The sequence below is a fragment of the Sander lucioperca genome, chromosome 11 (genome assembly GCF_008315115.2).
Source record: "Sander lucioperca isolate FBNREF2018 chromosome 11, SLUC_FBN_1.2, whole genome shotgun sequence".
In the NCBI taxonomy this organism is placed as follows: domain Eukaryota; kingdom Metazoa; phylum Chordata; class Actinopteri; order Perciformes; family Percidae; genus Sander; species Sander lucioperca.
In genome coordinates this window covers 24,488,888-24,506,387 of record NC_050183.1, presented here as the reverse complement: position 1 = coordinate 24,506,387, position 17,500 = coordinate 24,488,888, and the positions used below count along the sequence as shown (strand labels likewise).

General features: G+C 44.9%; 2 protein-coding genes across 8 annotated transcripts in view; both read right to left on the bottom strand.

Annotated features, from left to right (window-relative positions):
- c11h19orf25 (chromosome 11 C19orf25 homolog) overlaps positions 1–310 on the bottom strand; it is a 4,408-nt gene extending 4,098 nt beyond the window's left edge. For 2 of the 4 annotated variants that reach the window (XM_031322900.2, XM_031322899.2), the window contains exon 1: positions 1–310. This exon is cut by the window's left edge and continues 11 nt beyond it. The gene's annotated coding sequence lies outside the window, so the exon portion shown is untranslated. The other 2 variants (XM_036007081.1, XM_031322898.2) reach the window with 2 other exon arrangements.
- Positions 311–2,700: 2,390 nt separating this feature from the next.
- The window catches only part of reep6 (receptor accessory protein 6), a 24,882-nt gene continuing 10,082 nt past the window's right edge, over positions 2,701–17,500 (bottom strand). For 2 of the 4 annotated variants that reach the window (XM_036007077.1, XM_036007080.1), the window contains exons 3-6: positions 15,401–15,539; positions 12,923–13,091; positions 11,791–11,927; positions 11,563–11,700 (exon numbers count right to left, since the gene is read on the bottom strand). In XM_036007077.1, the coding sequence (XP_035862970.1) occupies positions 11,686–11,700; positions 11,791–11,927; positions 12,923–13,091; positions 15,401–15,539 (460 nt within the window). In that variant the 3' untranslated portion in view covers positions 11,563–11,685. Of the gene's footprint in view, positions 3,022–11,562; positions 11,701–11,790; positions 11,928–12,922; positions 13,092–15,400; positions 15,540–17,500 lie in introns of those variants that run through there. The other 2 variants (XM_036007078.1, XM_036007079.1) reach the window with 2 other exon arrangements.

The following is a 17,500-nucleotide window of genomic DNA, read 5'->3' as shown; positions in this document are numbered from 1 at the left end:
CGTCTTGTTGAGAGACAGCAGGTGAGTCTCAACACTTCTCTAGACTGTCACTTGTAAGTTACTCCGGACTTAAATACAGAAAATCACCAAAACGCAGCTGGAAATACACCAATTCTTTGGTAAACACGAACCAAGCCAAAGCTGCTGGTCTGAATAGACGTACTGCCACGGCACGTCATCGCGTTCCATGCCACGTCAGTACGTGGACAGCGCAGCAGCTTCTCTGTCGCCCCCTCCTGGTTCAGTGCAGTTTCTCCACTCAGTATGAACCATAGACTGTTAATATTAATATAAACAATCTACGGTATGTACATATACCACATGTATTTGAAAATGTATTTATATGAAAATATAGCAAAAATAGTCATTTGTCCAACAGCTTTCTATATTCTTTAACAGATCTGTAACAAGAACTCTAAATAAAGGCTTTATATAACACAAATGCATGTTTTTATGTTGAATACATGGGTATGTATTGATCATATATGTTAAATAGTATGTATTATTGTTATGTATTATGGCTACTTCAATATTTACAAAAGTTACAAATACATGAAAGAAACTGACACACTGTACAAATATACACGCACACACACACACATATACACACACACACACACATACACACACACACACACACACACACACACACATACACACACACACACACACAGGCACGCACACACACACACACACACACACACACACACACACACACACACACAGGTTTATGGCACAATCTTTGTGGGGACCTGTCATTGACATAATGCATTCCCTAGCCCCTTACCCTAACCTTAACCATCACCACTAAATGCCTAACCTTAACCCTTACCCTCACCCTAACCATAACCTAATTCTAACCCTAATCCTAAAACCAAGTCTTAACCCTCAAACACACCTTTAAACTTGTGGGGTCCAGCATTTTGGCCCCACAAAGCTGTCGGGACCCCACAAGTATACTGGACTCCTGGTTTTTGGACCCCACGAATGTAGTTAAACAAGAACACACACACAGGCACAGGCACACGCACACACACACACACACACACACACACGCACACACACACACAGGCACGCACACACACACACAGGCACGCACACACACACAGGTATGCACACACACACACACACACAGGCGGGGTAACATGCAGCCTACTCGCTGCTGCATTATGCACTTTGAGAAAATCTTTGGAGGATTTGTTACTTTCTTCAGTGTTTTTCTCAGTGTTAAACCACGAGAAACGTTATATTTGTGCTTTTTGCAGAGAAGTCAGACTGTTAATCTGCAGCAGAGAAGTCAAGCCTTTGGTTTATTTCTCATCATGTAAGGTCAGAATCTCATTTATGTTTATAAACAAAAAAAAAACATGTTTGTATATCACATGAATAAAAGCGCTGCCCTCCACCTGAAGGCCGAGTGCTGCAGCTGCAGTTTCAACAGATGTTCATATAAAACCTAAAAACACACACAAATTAACCGCTCTGATTGGTTTATTGCATTTTACGCCCAAAACACACCTATTAGGACACTAAGTACAACCCTTTTGAACCATGCGCCCGGCGCACAGACCCTTTTTTTGCGCTGTCAAACTAGCAAGAGTGGATTTGGACATGCCTTCACGCCGTGCACTTAGATCGTTAAAATAGGGCCCTATGGCTGCTAATCTAAATCCTAACTCTACGTCCACACCTCCGTCGACTTGATCTTCTAAAGATACAGGAAGTCATTCATTTTCAATGGAAGCTGCTTCTCTCAGCTGCAAGGAGCGGAAAATCTGTCGGCGTCGTGTTTCGGGCGTTTTGAGCGACCAGAGCGTCAATCAGAAAGTTGAAAGTAGGTCAACTTTATGGTAATGAGCTATGACGCGGTTCAGCGGCAACCAATCAGAATATAGACGTCCTTCACGCTGGCTGATCCCAGAGAAACATACGATGTAAACTTTGGTTCCTACCAAAACATTAGTTCAGAGAAAAAGGAGGAGAAGCTCATCATGGCCGTTGCTGGGTTCCCTATCATTTATGATATTTGCATATAGGGACCAGTTAACGTTACCTGCCGGTCACATGGTCTCTAAACAGTCCGCTCACGGTGAAGTCCTGCACGGATCAACAGCTGGCGGCTGCTCGCTCTGCCTGCACGCTGCTGCGGTTCAGCGGCTAACGAGCGAGCTAACTGCTAACAGACACCGCTGCGACCAACAACCAATACACATTCTGTCATTATATATGTCATTTATAAAAGGTTTTTAGTGTCAGTGTATTGGCCGTGCAGTGGCTGCTTGATCTTTTTCCATGATGAACATAGAATGCTGCTACGTCAGAGCGGCCAAAGCCTCAAACAGCTTCCCCGGACTTTCTGACCAGCGTCCTTGACCGGGCGGCCAGAGCTTCTTTGCAGCTCAAGTCGGCGGCGGTGTGGACGTACAGTAATGGAGACAACGAACGGGGGTTTTTACTTCCAGAACCACACTGTTGAGCTGTATAGGCGCTGTAGGCAGGGCTCAAAATTACCACCAGCCACCACCCAAATGCTGGTAAAATATGCAAATGGCTGGTAAATATCCTTCACTCATCAGACAAAAAAGTAATGTTAAACTATTGAGTGGCTGGTAAATTTTGAACGTTCACTAGCCATTTGGCTTGTGGACAAAAAAGTTAATTTTGCACCCTGGCTGTAGGTGTAAAACTGTTTCCTGTTGGAGAATCTGTAGTCATGAACTGGTGCTTCACATCTAAAACCAAAACATCCCACTGAGCACAGAACTCATTAATAAATAGTCTATGAATAAATAACATGAAAACAATAAGGAAACATGTTTGTAACATCAGAGTCTGTCTGAGACTGGTGTATAAATAAATATAAGGTATCTGATGTGATAAGGGACATTAGTCTCTTTGACAGCAGGAGGGATTCTTCTCGCTGTGACGGTGAAGAGGCTAGTCTTCTACTCCTCTTCCTCCTGGAGGCTCCTCCTCTTCCTCCCGGAGGCTCCTCCTCTTCCTCCACTGCTATCTGAAGGACTGAAAACAGAGAAGAAGCTGCAGCCAATCAGGACTGTTTGCTTTTTATAGCATCAAATAACTAAGAGGCAGCTCAGAATCACTGAAGGTGAAAGCTGCTCCACCTCTAAAGGCGGCAATATACTTGTTGGTATACATGATATACTGCCCCACATTCATGATATACTGCCCCACGTTCATGATATACTGAACGTGGGGGCAGTATATTATGAACGTGGGGCAGTATATCATGAACGTGGGGGCAGTATATCATGAACGTGGAGGCAGTATACTACCCCACGTTCATGATATACTGTCCCCACGTTCATGATATACTGCCCCCACGTTCATGATATACTGTCCCCACGTTCATGATATACTGCCTCACGTTCATGATATACTGCCCCCACGTTCATGATATACTGTCCCAACGTTCATGATATACTGCCCCCGCATTCATGATATACTGCCCCCACGTTCATGATATACTGCCCCCACATTCATGATATACTGCCCCCACGTTCATAATATACTGCCCCCACGTTCATGATATACTGCCCCCACGTTCATGATATACTGCCCCACATTCATGATATACTGCCCCCACGTTCATAATATACTGCCCCCACATTCATGATATACTGCCCCCACATTCATGATATACTGCCCCCACGTTCATGATATACTGCCCCCACGTTCATGATATACTGCCCCACGTTCATGATATACTGCCCCCACGTTCATATACTACTCCCACGTTCATGATATACTACCCCACGTTCATGATATACTACCCCACGTTCATAATATACTGCCCCCACATTCATGATATACTGCCCCCACATTCATGATATACTGCCCCCACATTCATGATATACTGCCCCCACGTTCATGATATACTGCCCCCACGTTCATGATATACTGCCCCACGTTCATGATATACTGCCCCCACGTTCATATACTACTCCCACGTTCATGATATACTACCCCACGTTCATGATATACTACCCCACGTTCATGATATACTGCCCCCGCATTCATGATATACTGCCCCCACGTTCATGATATACTGCCCCACGTTCATGATATACTACCACCACGTTCATGATATACTGCCTCACGTTCATGATATACTGCCCCACGTTCATGATATACTACCACCACGTTCATGATATACTGCCTCACGTTCATGATATACTGCCCCCACATTCATGATATACTGCCCCCTCATTCATGATATACTGCCCCACATTCATGATATACTGCCACCTCATTCATGATATACTGCCTCACGTTCATGCCTCCACGTTCATGATATACTGCCCCCACGTTCATGATATACTGCCTCACGTTCATGATATACTGCCCCCACGTTCATAATATACTGCCCCCACGTTCATAATATACTGCCCCCACGTTCATGATATACTGCCTCACGTTCATGATATACTGCCCCCACGTTCATGATATACTGCCTCACGTTCATGATATACTGCCCCCACGTTCATGATATACTGCCCCACGTTCATGATATACTGCCCCCACGTTCATATACTACTCCCACGTTCATGATATACTACCCCACGTTCATGATATACTACCCCACGTTCATGATATACTGCCCCCGCATTCATGATATACTGCCCCACGTTCATGATATACTACCACCACGTTCATGATATACTGCCTCACGTTCATGATATACTACCACCACGTTCATGATATACTGCCTCACGTTCATGATATACTGCCCCCACATTCATGATATACTGCCCCCTCATTCATGATATACTGCCCCCACGTTCATGATATACTGCCCCCACGATCATGCCCCTACGTTCATGATATACTGCCCCCACGTTCATGATATACTGCCCCCACGTTCATGATATACTGCCCCACGTTCATGATATACTGCCCCCACGTTCATATACTACTCCCACGTTCATGATATACTACCCCACGTTCATGATATACTACCCCACGTTCATGATATACTGCCCCCGCATTCATGATATACTGCCCCCACGTTCATGATATACTGCCCCACGTTCATGATATACTACCACCACGTTCATGATATACTGCCTCACGTTCATGATATACTGCCCCACGTTCATGATATACTACCACCACGTTCATGATATACTGCCTCACGTTCATGATATACTGCCCCACGTTCATGATATACTACCACCACGTTCATGATATACTGCCTCACGTTCATGATATACTGCCCCCTCATTCATGATATACTGCCCCACATTCATGATATACTGCCCCCACGTTCATGATATACTGCCCCCACATTCATGATATACTCCCCCCACATTCATGATATACTGCCCCCTCATTCATGATATACTGCCCCCGCATTTATGATATACTGCCCCCACATTCATGATATACTGCCCCCACGTTCATGATATACTGCCCCCACGTTCATGATATACTGCCCCCACGTTCATATACTACTCCCACGTTCATGATATACTACCCCACGTTCATGATATACTGCCCCCGCATTCATGATACACTGCCTCACGTTCATGATATACTGCCCCCTCATTCATGATATACTGCCCCCACGTTCATGATATACTGCCCCACGTTCATGATATACTACCACCACGTTCATGATATACTGCCTCACGTTCATGATATACTGCCCCACGTTCATGATATACTGCCTCCACGTTCATGATATACTGCCCCCACGTTCATGATATACTGCCTCACATTCATGATATACTGCCCCCACATTCATGATATACTGCCCCCTCATTCATGATATACTGCCCCCGCATTTATGATATACTGCCCCCACATTCATGATATACTGCCCCCACGTTCATAATATACTGCCCCCACGTTCATGATATACTGCCTCACGTTCATGATATACTGCCCCCACGTTCATGATATACTGCCTCACGTTCATGATATACTGCCCCCACGTTCATGATATACTGCCCCACGTTCATGATATACTGCCCCCACGTTCATATACTACTCCCACGTTCATGATATACTACCCCACGTTCATGATATACTACCCCACGTTCATGATATACTGCCCGACGTTCATGATATACTACCACCACGTTCATGATATACTGCCTCACGTTCATGATATACTGCCCCCACATTCATGATATACTGCCCCCTCATTCATGATATACTGCCCCACATTCATGATATACTGCCACCTCATTCATGATATACTGCCTCACGTTCATGCCTCCACGTTCATAATATACTGCCCCCACGTTCATGATATACTGCCTCACGTTCATGATATACTGCCCCCACGTTCATAATATACTGCCCCCACGTTCATAATATACTGCCCCCACGTTCATGATATACTGCCCCACGTTCATGATATACTGCCCCCACGTTCATGATATACTGCCCCACGTTCATGATATACTGCCCCCACGTTCATGATATACTGCCCCCACGTTCATGATATACTGCCCCCCCGTTCATGATATACTGCCCCACGTTCATGATATACTGCCCCCACGTTCATGATATACTGCCCCCACGTTCATGATATACTGCCCCCACGTTCATGATATACTGCCCCACGTTCATGATATACTGCCCCCACGTTCATGATATACTGCCCCACGTTCATGATATACTACCCCCACGTTCATGATATACTGCCCCCACGTTCATGATATACTGCCCCACGTTCATGATATACTGCCCCCACGTTCATGATATACTGCCCCCACGATCATGCTCCTACGTTCATGATATACTACCACCACGTTCATGATATACTGCCTCACGTTCATGATATACTGCCCCACGTTCATGATATACTGCCCCCACGTTCATGATATACTGCCCCCACGTTCATGCCCCTACGTTCATGATATACTGCCCCCACGTTCATGATATACTGCCCCCACGTTCATGATATACTGCCCCCACGTTCATGATATACTGCCTCACGTTCATGATATACTGCCCCCACGTTCATATACTACTCCCACGTTCATGATATACTACCCCACGTTCATGATATACTGCCCCCGCATTCATGATATACTGCCCCCACGTTCATGATATACTGCCCCACGTTCATGATATACTACCACCACGTTCATGATATACTGCCTCACGTTCATGATATACTGCCCCACGTTCATGATATACTGCCTCACGTTCATGATATACTGCCCCACGTTCATGATATACTACCACCACGTTCATGATATACTGCCTCACGTTCATGATATACTGCCCCCACATTCATGATATACTGCCCCCTCATTCATGATATACTGCCCCACATTCATGATATACTGCCCCCACATTCATGATATACTGCCCCCACGTTCATGCCCCTACGTTCATGATATACTACCCCCACGTTCATGATATACTGCCTCACGTTCATGATATACTGCCCCCACGTTCATAATATACTGCCCCCACGTTCATAATATACTGCCCCTGCGTTCATGATATACTGCCCCCACGTTCATGATATACGGGCCCCACATTCATGATATACTGCCCCCTCATTCATGATATACTGCCCCACATTCATAATATACTGCCACCTCATTCATGATATACTGCCTCACGTTCATGCCTCCACGTTCATGATATACTGCCCCCACGTTCATGATATACTGCCTCACGTTCATGATATACTGCCCCCACGTTCATAATATACTGCCCCCACGTTCATAATATACTGCCCCCACGTTCATGATATACTGCCTCACGTTCATGATATACTGCCCCCACGTTCATGATATACTGCCTCACGTTCATGATATACTGCCCCCACGTTCATGATATACTGCCCCACGTTCATGATATACTGCCCCCACGTTCATATACTACTCCCACGTTCATGATATACTACCCCACGTTCATGATATACTACCCCACGTTCATGATATACTGCCCCCGCATTCATGATATACTGCCCCACGTTCATGATATACTACCACCACGTTCATGATATACTGCCTCACGTTCATGATATACTACCACCACGTTCATGATATACTGCCTCACGTTCATGATATACTGCCCCCACATTCATGATATACTGCCCCCTCATTCATGATATACTGCCCCCACGTTCATGATATACTGCCCCCACGATCATGCCCCTACGTTCATGATATACTGCCCCCAGGTTCATGATATACTGCCCCCACGTTCATGATATACTGCCCCACGTTCATGATATACTGCCCCCACGTTCATATACTACTCCCACGTTCATGATATACTACCCCACGTTCATGATATACTACCCCACGTTCATGATATACTGCCCCCGCATTCATGATATACTGCCCCCACGTTCATGATATACTGCCCCACGTTCATGATATACTACCACCACGTTCATGATATACTGCCTCACGTTCATGATATACTGCCCCACGTTCATGATATACTACCACCACGTTCATGATATACTGCCTCACGTTCATGATATACTGCCCCACGTTCATGATATACTACCACCACGTTCATGATATACTGCCTCACGTTCATGATATACTGCCCCCTCATTCATGATATACTGCCCCACATTCATGATATACTGCCCCCACGTTCATGATATACTGCCCCCACATTCATGATATACTGCCCCCACATTCATGATATACTGCCCCCTCATTCATGATATACTGCCCCCGCATTTATGATATACTGCCCCCACATTCATGATATACTGCCCCCACGTTCATGATATACTGCCCCCACGTTCATGATATACTGCCCCCACGTTCATATACTACTCCCACGTTCATGATATACTACCCCACGTTCATGATATACTGCCCCCGCATTCATGATACACTGCCTCACGTTCATGATATACTGCCCCCACATTCATGATATACTGCCCCCTCATTCATGATATACTGCCCCCACGTTCATGATATACTGCCCCACGTTCATGATATACTACCACCACGTTCATGATATACTGCCTCACGTTCATGATATACTGCCCCACGTTCATGATATACTGCCTCCACGTTCATGATATACTGCCCCCACGTTCATGATATACTGCCTCACATTCATGATATACTGCCCCCACATTCATGATATACTGCCCCCTCATTCATGATATACTGCCCCCGCATTTATGATATACTGCCCCCACATTCATGATATACTGCCCCCACGTTCATAATATACTGCCCCCACGTTCATGATATACTGCCTCACGTTCATGATATACTGCCCCACGTTCATGATATACTGCCCCCACGTTCATATACTACTCCCACGTTCATGATATACTACCCCACGTTCATGATATACTACCCCACGTTCATGATATACTGCCCGACGTTCATGATATACTACCACCACGTTCATGATATACTGCCTCACGTTCATGATATACTGCCCCCACATTCATGATATACTGCCCCCTCATTCATGATATACTGCCCCACATTCATGATATACTGCCACCTCATTCATGATATACTGCCTCACGTTCATGCCTCCACGTTCATAATATACTGCCCCCACGTTCATGATATACTGCCTCACGTTCATGATATACTGCCCCCACGTTCATAATATACTGCCCCCACGTTCATAATATACTGCCCCCACGTTCATGATATACTGCCCCACGTTCATGATATACTGCCCCCACGTTCATGATATACTGCCCCACGTTCATGATATACTGCCCCCACGTTCATGATATACTGCCCCCACGTTCATGATATACTGCCCCCACGTTCATGATATACTGCCCCACGTTCATGATATACTGCCCCCACGTTCATGATATACTGCCCCCACGTTCATGATATACTGCCCCCACGTTCATGATATACTGCCCCACGTTCATGATATACTGCCCCCACGTTCATGATATACTGCCCCACGTTCATGATATACTACCCCCACGTTCATGATATACTGCCCCCACGTTCATGATATACTGCCCCACGTTCATGATATACTGCCCCCACGTTCATGATATACTGCCCCCACGATCATGCTCCTACGTTCATGATATACTACCACCACGTTCATGATATACTGCCTCACGTTCATGATATACTGCCCCACGTTCATGATATACTGCCCCCCACGTTCATGATATACTGCCCCCACGTTCATGCCCCTACGTTCATGATATACTGCCCCCACGTTCATGATATACTGCCCCCACGTTCATGATATACTGCCCCCACGTTCATGATATACTGCCTCACGTTCATGATATACTGCCCCCACGTTCATATACTACTCCCACGTTCATGATATACTACCCCACGTTCATGATATACTGCCCCCGCATTCATGATATACTGCCCCCACGTTCATGATATACTGCCCCACGTTCATGATATACTACCACCACGTTCATGATATACTGCCTCACGTTCATGATATACTGCCCCACGTTCATGATATACTGCCTCACGTTCATGATATACTGCCCCACGTTCATGATATACTACCACCACGTTCATGATATACTGCCTCACGTTCATGATATACTGCCCCCACATTCATGATATACTGCCCCCTCATTCATGATATACTGCCCCACATTCATGATATACTGCCCCCACATTCATGATATACTGCCCCCACGTTCATGCCCCTACGTTCATGATATACTACCCCCACGTTCATGATATACTGCCTCACGTTCATGATATACTGCCCCCACGTTCATAATATACTGCCCCCACGTTCATAATATACTGCCCCTGCGTTCATGATATACTGCCCCCACGTTCATGATATACGGGCCCCACGTTCATGATATACTGCCCTACGTTCATGATATACTGCCCCCACATTCATAGTATACTGCCCCCACGTTCATGATATACTGCCCCCACGTTCATGATATACTGCCCCCACGTTCATGATATACGGGCCCCACGTTCATGATATACTGCCCCACGTTCATGATATACTGCCCCCACATTCATAGTATACTGCCCCCACGTTCATGATATACTGCCCCCACGTTCATGATATACGGGCCCCACGTTCATAATATACTGCCCCACGTTCATAATATACTGCCCCCACGTTCATGATATACTGCCCCCACGTTCATGATATACTGCCCCCGCATTCATGATATACTGCCCCCACGTTCATGATATACTGCCCCACGTTCATGATATACTACCCCACGTTCATGATATACTGCCCCCGCATTCATGATATACTGCCCCCACGTTCATGATATACTACCACCACGTTCATGATATACTACCCCACGTTCATGATATACTACCCCACGTTCATGATATACTGCCCCACGTTCATGATATACTACCACCATTTTCATGATATACTGCCCCACGTTCATGATATACTACCCCACGTTCATGATATACTGCCCCCACGTTCATGATATACTGCCCCCACATTCATGATCGACTGCCCCCACATTTATGATATACTGACCTACTGTACTGTGCTCAATTGCATCTTGCAGACGTGTAGCGTTATAATTTCTGAAGACGTGCCCAACCTACGCTCCAAAGGAACGCAGAATACGCGTAGCAGCCATCTTACGTACACAAACGCGTAGTTAAAAGCAAGTATATCTGGACCTGAAACCAATCACTGATCTACCAGAGTCACTAAATCTCTTCTACTAACACCAAACCAGATGACTTACCGTATCGGTCAACCTAGGAAATGCTGGAACAGGAAACAGAACAACTGGGTTAGCATGTGCAGTCCCTCCCTTCCTGTAAATCACGCCCCTACTAGCAGCTGTGGTTTACGTACCGGACGTTCTTCTTCTTCGCTCGGCTCTGAAGGAGCGACTCGAGCCGCCGAGGAACTCGGTAAACTTATAGCTTCCTGCTGATTGGCCGACGGCCCCGGAGTCACGAGGGCTTTGTTCTTCACCAGATGGCACAGGACTGAAGAGAAGGAAACACGGAGGATTTAATCTAATATGAAGGCTACACTCTGGGAAATAAATCCCTAAAATAACAGAAGAAGTTCTGGCAGCTCGTTACCCCGGGTTTTGTCCCGTAGGTTTGAAAACAAACATTTTCTATCAGGCCTTTATTAAATTCTCTCAGTTAGGAAACTGCTGAAAACTTTGGATAAAACGCCCAAAATGTTAAAAAAAACTTGGCTTCCAAAATGGGAAAAAAAAGTCGGAAAAAAATCCTAAATGTCAATGAAATTTTTTTCTGAAAAAAGCAACAAAAAAAACAGAAAAAGCATCAAAAAGGTTAAAAACAAATGACAAAAACTTTGAAAATAAACTTCTAAAATGTTGTAAAAAGAGACAAACGTCGAAATCTCCCAAAACCAATGTCTGTGGCCGCCAAAAGTTGTCAAACACAAAATTATGCAAATTAGAAATGTAAAAAAAACACAAAAATACAAACTGTGAATCATATTCTATGGAAAAGTTCCTTCCAAAATCACCATCACCAATCCCACCAGACTCCATGTAAATAATGAGGACTTTTAGCGTGGATAGAGCAGCATATTTCCACCAGACTCCATGTAAATAATCAATACTTTTAGCATGGATAGAGCAGCATATTTCCACCAGACTCCATGTAAATAATCACTACTTTTAGCGTGTATAGAGCCAGCATATCTCCACATGTAAATGGGTGAATTAAGGGTTTATTTCAACCAAACCAGAGTGGTGATTGTCTGAACAGTGGAAAGATGAACCAAGACGGCTTTTGATAGTTTAATTTAGTTTCTGTCCACTTTGAATGAAGTGTGTTTTATGATGCTAAAAGTTCTGATTATTTACATGGAGTCTGGTGGGCAAACTGACGGTGAATATTTCATTAACGTTACACTGCAGCTTGTTTCTCTTGCTTAATACTGGACGAAATGAAAAGATTGTTGTTCCAATCAGTCCAAATAGGCTGAGTGTTGATACCTTCTCTGGTGAGGTTCTCAGCGGCGTTCATGGCTCTGCCGCCGAGGTTGCTCACCATGTTGTCCACCATGGCCTCGTGGCGGAGGAAGATGGGCCGAACCACTTTGTCGTAGATGAACTGGGAGCCGTTCCACGACACCGGAGCCATGCACCACAACAGGAAGAGACACTGGAGCCGCCAGGGACACAGAGACATAGATGACAGGACACAGAGACAACGATTACAGGACACAGAGACATAGATGACAGGACACAGAGACAACAATTACAGGACACAGAGACACAACAATTACAGGACACAGAGAGACAACAATTACAGGACACAGAGACACAACAATTACAGGAGACAGAGAGACAACAATTACAGGACACAGAGACACAACAATTACAGGACACGGAGACACAACAATTACAGGAGACAGAGAGACAACAATTACAGGAGACAGAGACAACAATTACAGGACACAGAGACACAACAATTACAGGACACAGAGACAAAACGATTACAGGACACAGAGACACAACGATTATAGGACACAGAGACACAACAATTACAGGACACAGAGACACAACGATTACAGGACACAGAGAGACAACAATTACAGGACACAGAGAGACAACAATTACAGGACACAGAGAGACAACAATTACAGGACACAGAGACACAACAATTACAGGACACAGAGACACGATTGCAGGACACAGAGACAAAGATGAAAGGACACAGAGACAAAAAAATTACAGGACATAGAGACACAACAATTACAGAACACAGAGACACAACGATTACTGGACACAGAGACAAAGATGATAGGACACAGAGACAAAAAAATGACAGGACACAGAGACACAACGATTACAGGACACAGAGACAACAATTACAGGACACAGCGAGACAACAATTACAGGACACAGAGACACAACAATTACAGGACACAGAGACACAACGATTGCAGGACACAGAGACAAAGATGATAGGACACAGAGACAAAAAAATGACAGGACACAGAGACAACGATTACAGGACACAGAGACATAGATGACAGGACACAGAGACAACGATTACAGGACACAGAGACACAACAATTACATGACACAGAGAGACAACAATTACAGGACACAGAGAGACAACAATTACAGGACACAGAGACACAACAATTACAGGAGACAGAGAGACAACAATTACAGGACACAGAGACACAACAATTACAGGACACGGAGACACAACAATTACAGGAGACAGAGAGACAACAATTACAGGAGACAGAGAGACAACAATTACAGGACACAGAGACACAACAATTACAGGACACAGAGACACAACGATTACAGGACACAGAGACACAACGATTATAGGACACAGAGACACAACAATTACAGGACACAGAGACACAACGATTACAGGACACAGAGAGACAACAATTACAGGACACAGAGAGACAACAATTACAGGACACAGAGAGACAACAATTACAGGACACAGAGACACAACAATTACAGGACACAGAGACACGATTGCAGGACACAGAGACAAAGATGAAAGGACACAGAGACAAAAAAATTACAGGACATAGAGACACAACAATTACAGAACACAGAGACACAACGATTACTGGACACAGAGACAAAGATGATAGGACACAGAGACAAAAAAATGACAGGACACAGAGACACAACGATTACAGGACACAGAGACAACAATTACAGGACACAGCGAGACAACAATTACAGGACACAGAGACACAACAATTACAGGACACAGAGACACAACAATTACAGGACACAGAGACACAATGATTACAGGACACAGAGAGACAAAGATGATAGGACACAGAGAAAAATATTGGGCTTTTTGACGGGGTTTGGTTTCTGCAGAACCTTAGAGTTTTTTCCCACCGAACCCTACGCTTGCACTATACGCGCTACGCTGGTCGCCGTAATGACGGCGCCGCTGATTACGGGAAGGTGTTTACGTAGGTGGAGCGTTCAATGCAGTAGGCTGTGAGAAAGTGGAAATGGAACTGGTGAGCAGAAAAAGTGTAGTTTGGCAGTACTTTCAGTCAAAAGAAGGCCATTCAAGTCCAGCTACATGTTCAATTAACAATGCTGATTAGTCTGGTGGTGGCGAGGACCCTAAACTATACACAACATCACCGCTGTTACAACATCTGGTATGAAACATCTGGAAGAATACAAGTTGTGCGTGAAGGAATCTACAGACGGCAGCCAAAATGCAGCAACTTCAGGTAAGGCAAAGGAAGGACAGTCACAGCTAAAAACTTGTGTCAAGAAGACGACCATTACCAGCTCTGCCCTACACCGAACAAACAGCGGGCCTCAGATCACCCACGAGCCAAAGCCAAATGACCGATAGGTTTCGGTAGAATCAACTACGAAGTAACTAGTGGATTCGGTTCAATCAGTTGTCCCCGCTCATGTATACGGAGAGAACTGATTGGTTGGTCAGTGTTTTCTCACCTTAAAGGCGTAGTAGAAGGGGAACCAGTAGAGGAAAATGTCGGAGAAGAACTCTCCCAGGCTGAAGACACCGTACACCACCCAGTACGTCAACCATTTGGTGTCGTCTTCTTTGCTCGGACTTTCGATGGCTTTGACTCTGCAGAATGAACATGTAGTTTAATCTTTAACCCTTTAAGCGCCAAAGTCGCAAAATTGCGACACGACGCGGTACTGAATCAAACAGCTGTTTTCTCTGAATAGAGTGTTATATGTCATTCATACTCCCCTCCACTAGTTGGCAGACATCCCGTACTTAGACCTTAGCTCAGAAATACGTCATGCTTCAATGCAAAATGTTCGAGAAAATCCCATCCAAACGTGAATTTTTTTTTTTCAAAAGCGACTAGGGACTTTTTCTGGTGTTACTGGAGACTTTTGTGGTGTTTGGAGACTCGTGAAAGCACGTATCACTCTGCAGTTACTGTATGTGCTCAACGAGGAGCGGGTGCTGCCGTGAGCCCCTCCCCCGTCCAAAAGCCCTCACAGGCGGTCAGTCTCTCAGTAGCCTCGCGCAGCGAGCAGAGAGGAGACACACAGCGCTCCGCGTCCAGCCTGCATTGGATCACGTATGCACCGCTGTTCTTGCCCTGGCTTACAGAGCGGGGTGTAAATGTAAATGTTTCTTCACTCTTACACAAAATAATTAGGAACAGGACGCGGTACTGAATCCAACTGCTGTTTTCTCCGAGAAAAAGTTATACGAGGAGCGGATGCTGCCGTGAGCCCCTCCCCCGTCCAAAAGCCCTCACAGGCGGTCAGTGTCTCAGTAGCCTCGTGGAGCAGTCACAGCCTGCCGTCAGAGCAGAGAGGAGACACACACCACTCCACGTCCAGGCTGCACATGAACAGCTTTCTGTTTACATGTATATGCTACTATATGGCACAGTAGAACTGTTGGTTTTACCATATACAGTTTTCCTGTCCATTTGTTAGGCTATGTGGTTGGGGGGGAGGGTCTCAATATTGTTCATATTGTCTCTGTACTGTATAATAATAATGATAATAATGAAGAAGAGAAGAAAAAAAGAAAAGAAAAAGTGTCCTCCAATAGCGTGGTGGTGGGTAAAAAAAAAACAACTAAATAACGCCTACTGTTTACATGAGTTTTGTGGTGTAGTAGTAGTTCTAGTTTATGACTGTTGGCTTACAAATTACTTTTTCCCTGTTGATTTGATATGTGGACAACATAACAAATGGATGGAGGGGGGTAAATCTGATGAAATAAGTTCAACTCAATTCTAAAATATCAGGTATTTCATGGAAATTACATAATCCAATATGGCAGCCGCCATATGACGTCATAATATGCAAATTAGATGGAAAAATTTACTCCCGAGATAAACGTTAGGTCATTCTCAATATTTGTCGCATTTACACTTTGTCTCTATCTCAAACCACTTTCAAGCCAGAGCCTTCTGAAATTTAGGTGTCAAAATCTAGTATTTTTAAAAATAATACCCGGCGCCTGAAGGGTTAACAGCAATCACGAGGTGTTTCTCAACGTCAAGGAAGGATCCTTCGAAGCCAGAAATTCGAGGATGCTACGCCATCAACGTCCGTCGAAGGACTGTTCCAATGTCGAGGATCCTCCGAATTCCACCAAGGACTGAGTCCTACATTTGGAGAGTTTCCCATAGACAGCAAAGGATGCAGATGTGTATCCTTCGCGCTCCCATATTACCCACAATGCCGGCTCGTTAAAAAAATTAAATGGCGGACCTAAGCGGGAGTTGGAGCGGCATCGCTGACGACGAAATAATCATTTAAATGTAAGTATCTTTAGTGTTTGTCGTACATGTTATCACCGTTAATGTGTTAGCTTAACGCTTTAACGCTGGTACTAACTGCTCTAGTAATTAGGTAGATACACCCGAGCTAACGTTAGCTAACCGAACCTAGCATTTAACATTAGACTGTTAGCTAGCTAGGTTGCTGTCTCTGGCATTTTAATCTCTTTTATATGTTGTTACTCTATATGGGTAACGTTAGCAGAGATTTAGAAATGTGTGTGTTCATCAGTTGTAACTGCAGGATGGGAGCTAACGCTGCACCGTGTTA